This window comes from Anoplophora glabripennis, unplaced genomic scaffold (genome assembly GCF_000390285.2).
Source record: "Anoplophora glabripennis isolate ALB-LARVAE unplaced genomic scaffold, Agla_2.0 scaffold494, whole genome shotgun sequence".
Taxonomy (NCBI): domain Eukaryota; kingdom Metazoa; phylum Arthropoda; class Insecta; order Coleoptera; family Cerambycidae; genus Anoplophora; species Anoplophora glabripennis.
Genome location: NW_019416714.1, coordinates 347907 through 352498, shown reverse-complemented (window position 1 = coordinate 352498; position 4592 = coordinate 347907). Strand labels below are relative to the sequence as shown.

Genomic DNA, 4592 nt, shown 5'->3' with positions numbered 1-4592 from the left:
CCCTCTATCTCCACCACTGGAATTACTATGCGATGATTTTTGGTGTCTTTCGCTGTAACATGACGATTTTCTTTGTCAACGGTTAGTTGTTGTTTATCTAAACTTTATCGGTTATTTTTGCCTAGGGAATGCCCTTTTGCGCATTTCCTCGTGGGACATCTAGCATGCATATTTTATATACACACCTAAAATCCATATTGTCACTTTTGTCACATTCCACATTATTTTCACAATCCACGTTTCCGGAAGTAGTATTGTTTCTAAAATGGAAGAAATAATTATTATGAATGAAAAATAACGCGATTTTTCTATGCATGTAAAGTAAATAATTACCGTTACAGTATCTACCTATTTCTTTTGATAAACAAATAATAAAAACTGCATACGTACTGTTTTTCGTGTCTCTTGATCCAACTTAATTTAATGGATTTGGCACGATTAGTCCTTTTCTTTCTTTTTCCAACAATTTTCGGCATTTTACGCGTATTATAATAAATCACTACACTATACTATACTGAGCGAAAACGGCAAGAAACTAAATGAATAAAAATAATTAAATGACGATATAAAATATAAGAAGAGCGGCAGTTGAATATTGAATATGAGCGAAAATGGCAAGAAACTAAATGAGAATAAAAATAAATGTAAAATATAAGATAAAAAGTAAAAAGCGGCGGCGGAACACCTGTATTTCATAGTTTTTTGTTTCCAAGTGACCAAATTAGTTGCACCATCGATTTCCTCAGTTCAATGTAATTATTTTGCTGGACTACTATTGCAGCCGGCAGCCGGCCAATTTTTTAGTTCAGAAATTCACTGCCCTCTACGAAACTTTATTAGATATACTTCCACATTTCTCGTGAGGGCGACATCTATTAATGAGAAGTTGTATTATGCTAGTTCTTTATGAAATATTTATCGGTACAAATCCTAATGAGAAAATTAAGAAAAGGTCAATGTGTCTCCATCTATGAAGTGTTACGACTTTTGATCATTTCATGCTCCTTTTAATACTAGACTCAACTAATTGATTTCCAATTTTTAGGATTAGCCTACATTATTGAATTACTGAACCAAGAAAGTCAGCTCAATTCATTACATTGGTTTCAATCAGTGCAAAGAAAATTTAAAAATGAGAGATTGAAAATCAAAGAACAAAGTAACATTTTAACAAACAGTGATGATACTAAGTTGAGACAAACTTTGACATTAACGGAAAAGAGAATATCTTTATTTGAGAAGGTAAGTTTCTTTTATCAGTGTATGGTACTTCAGAACCACTCGCAATGCTTTGTGTATACCAAATTTCATTATAAAAAAAAGTTAAATAGTATTTATTTTGCGAGTTAAAAATTTTAAGTAAATTTATGTTTAAGTAAAATTTTACTGTATTGCTGCTGTTAGTATTAAGTCTAACGCTGCTCTCTTCTATATCTTTCTGATAGATTTTAGTTGCCTATGGAGAATTTGTTTTATTATCTAAGTTTTTAGCTCATTATTTGGTGGCTTAGAGCAGGAGTGCTCAACTTTAGGTAACTAAAATTACTGCTACAAAAAAAATAAATGTTATGAAGATTAATTTGGTAACAACCAGGATAAACACTTTTTTTTGTAATAGAGGGAAATGTGTGCAATGTAATTTATACAGGGTGATTCATTAACAATGGGAAAATCGAAAGCTGTAGATACTACACGTGAAATAGTGACCATTGGCGCAAACATGCTTTATCCGAAAGTTGATATTTTCCAAACTACAGGGTGTTGAAAGTTAAAATTTTAAATAGTTTTTTGTGATTATTCTGAAAATATGTAGGTTAGGAACTTGACAATTTGTGAAACTATATCTTTTAAGCGACGAATAAGATGCATGTTGCCATTTCAGCTTTGCTCATAGAGGGCGCCACTCATGACCAATTTTACTAAAAATTTGGTTAATATCTATTTACCCTGTATTTCTAACATGAAACTCTATTCAAAACCTGAAATAGCAATCATTTTTCCATTAATTATGTATACTTGTTTAATTTCAAGAAAAATCGATTTAACGAACACTATCTTTTGATATTACGATAAATTAAAACAAACCAAGTGTTTTTTTATTCTTCTTTCATTCGAGACCAAATAGAAAAATCAAGAGGATTGAAGTACGGACTTCTGTTTGGCCAAGCAAAAATGCTTCCACGGCTTGAAGAAGTTATTTAAGAAGAGATGTGGTTCATGCACGACGGAGCTCCACCGCATTTTTCTAGGCCAGTGCGTGCATATTTAGATGCAGTTCTTCCAAATCGCTGGATTGGCCATGTAAGCATTTTTGCTTGGTCACCCAGAAGTCCGGACTTCAATTCTCTTGATTTTTCTATTTGGTCTCGAATGAAACATATAGTTTACAAAGTTTATTGGCTCGCGTGAAGAGTTGTGGTAGATAATACAAATCGCTATCAACGAAGTCAGACGCAATCCGAATATGTTGTTTCAAACTCGAAGATCTCTCAGAAAACGTGTAAAGTGTATCAGCGTCAACGATGGTCGAACAATTACTTATTTGTTTTATTGTTAATCGTTGTAATAACACGAAGAAACACTTGGTTTGTTTCGCTTTTAGTTTCTCGTATTATCAAAACATAGTGTTCGTTAAATCGACTTTTCTCGAAAACGGATTGAGATGCCGAAATGAAACAAGAATATATAATTAATGGAAAAATGATTGCTCTTTCAGGTTTTGAATCAAGTTTCATGTTAGACAAACAGGGTAAAAAGTTGTTAACTAAATTTTCGGTAAAATTGGTTGTAAGTGGCGCCCTTCTTATCTTATTTGTCGCTTAAAAAATTCACAAATTTCCAAGTTCCCAACCTACATATTTTCAGAATAATTACAAAAAAACGATTTAAAATTTAGCTTTCAACACCCTGTATTTCCGAAACTATCAACTTTCGGATAAGGCATGTTTGCACCGATGGTCACCATTTCACGTGTAGTATCTTCAAGTTTCGATTTTCCCATTGTTAATGAATCACCCTGTATAATCAATGCATTGTTTTGTGAATATCGTCTTCATTTGTAGTTATAATCAAGAGATCGCCACTAGCCTAACAAAATATTTTACTTGATATAGATAGCTAATTGGAAAATTGTATTCTTTTTTTCTTTGCAGGAATTCCAGCTTCTGTATTACAGCTTCAGTAGCGCAAGATTATTCTTTCAAGTTTAAGATAATTTTGTCCATATAAATACATTATTTAAGGTTACCAGTTTATATGTTATTATTTTATATAAAGTGATATTTTGTATAGGTAAACATATTTTAAGAAAATTAAATTATACAATAAATTATATGATTTCTGCCCATTAAATACAATATGTATTATGTACGGGGTGGTTCAAATTGGTTGGTTTTCAAGGGTTATTGCGAATCTGTCATAGATAGAGCAAATCTGTTACACAACTCCAGAACTCTGTTTTTAAGAAAATAACAATGGCACAAACGGCATCTCTACCTGTTACCGTTTTCGACCTACAGGGCGTTTCTCAATTTTTGGCTAAGCCGACTGTTGCCCTTTTCTCGTTCCTTTTCCAATATATCTTAAAATGTTTGAACATTCTGCAGGCACTTTTTTGAGATACATTATTCGATGACATAAAAATAAATCTGATAATATTTTTAGTTTTTGTCATATGACTACAACTTCTGTTTCTTTATAGGGAACAACCATTATTTTATTTCAATATTAGAAAGAGGGCTAAAAATGCATTTAAAAGATTTGCAGAAAATATCAAATTTTCAAAATACCAACGATATTTAAGTTTTCTGACTAAGATGGCTTTGAAAACAAAGTTTGACGTTCAACATTATTAGAAGCATGTTAACACAAACCAAAAATGATTCTTTACTCAAATGAAGACAAAAAACACAAATTAAAATTGAACTTGAATACTTATGGATCTTACACTAAACTAAGGAACAAAATTTACAACAGAGCTAACCGAGAAGAACAGGAAAATAATGTTCTACAGTGCGTTTGACAAAATCCTAATACATCATCTAGACTTCTAGACAATAGAAGTAGGTATTAAACAGAATACTACATACATTTTCATTTCTTCGATTAAAATATTTTATTAAATTGTATTTGTCTTTATTTGAGTAAAGAACCATTCTTGGTTTGTGTTAACACAGTCTGTCTGAAAACTTAAATATTGGTATTTTGAAAATTTTATATTTGCCGCAAATCTACACAAAAAATAATAAGTATATATTTTTGGAATGCATTTTTAGCACTCTTTCCGATATTGAAATAAAATATAGGGTGTCTCCCATATAAAAAAAGTTGTGGTGATATCAAAAAACTAAAAATATCGTTTATTTTTATGATTTTATGTCATCGAATGTATCTCATAAAAGTGCCTGTAGAATGTTCAAACCGTTTTAAGATATCTTGAAAGGGAAATGAGAAAAGGATACCAGTCGATTTAGCCAAAAATCAAGAAAAAATTTAAACCACCCGGTACATGGTCATTCACATAACGTTCTATCCCGTTATCTTTTTTATTTTCATATCTAGAAAAGAATGGTATGAACGAAAGTTGTAGGAAA

The 4592-nt window shown here is 31.3% G+C and overlaps 1 protein-coding gene across 3 annotated transcripts in view; it reads left to right on the top strand.

Moving 5' to 3' along the window:
• LOC108907911 (WASH complex subunit 4) overlaps window positions 1-3291 on the top strand; it is a 41889-nt gene extending 38598 nt beyond the window's left edge. For all 3 annotated transcript variants that reach the window (XM_018711748.2, XM_018711749.2, XM_018711750.2), the window contains 2 exons: window positions 1046-1242; window positions 3153-3291. In XM_018711748.2, coding sequence (XP_018567264.1) covers window positions 1046-1242; window positions 3153-3209 — 254 coding nt within the window. In that variant the 3' untranslated portion in view covers window positions 3210-3291. The remainder of the gene's footprint in view (window positions 1-1045; window positions 1243-3152) is intronic.
• The last annotated feature ends 1301 nt before the right edge of the window (window positions 3292-4592 follow it).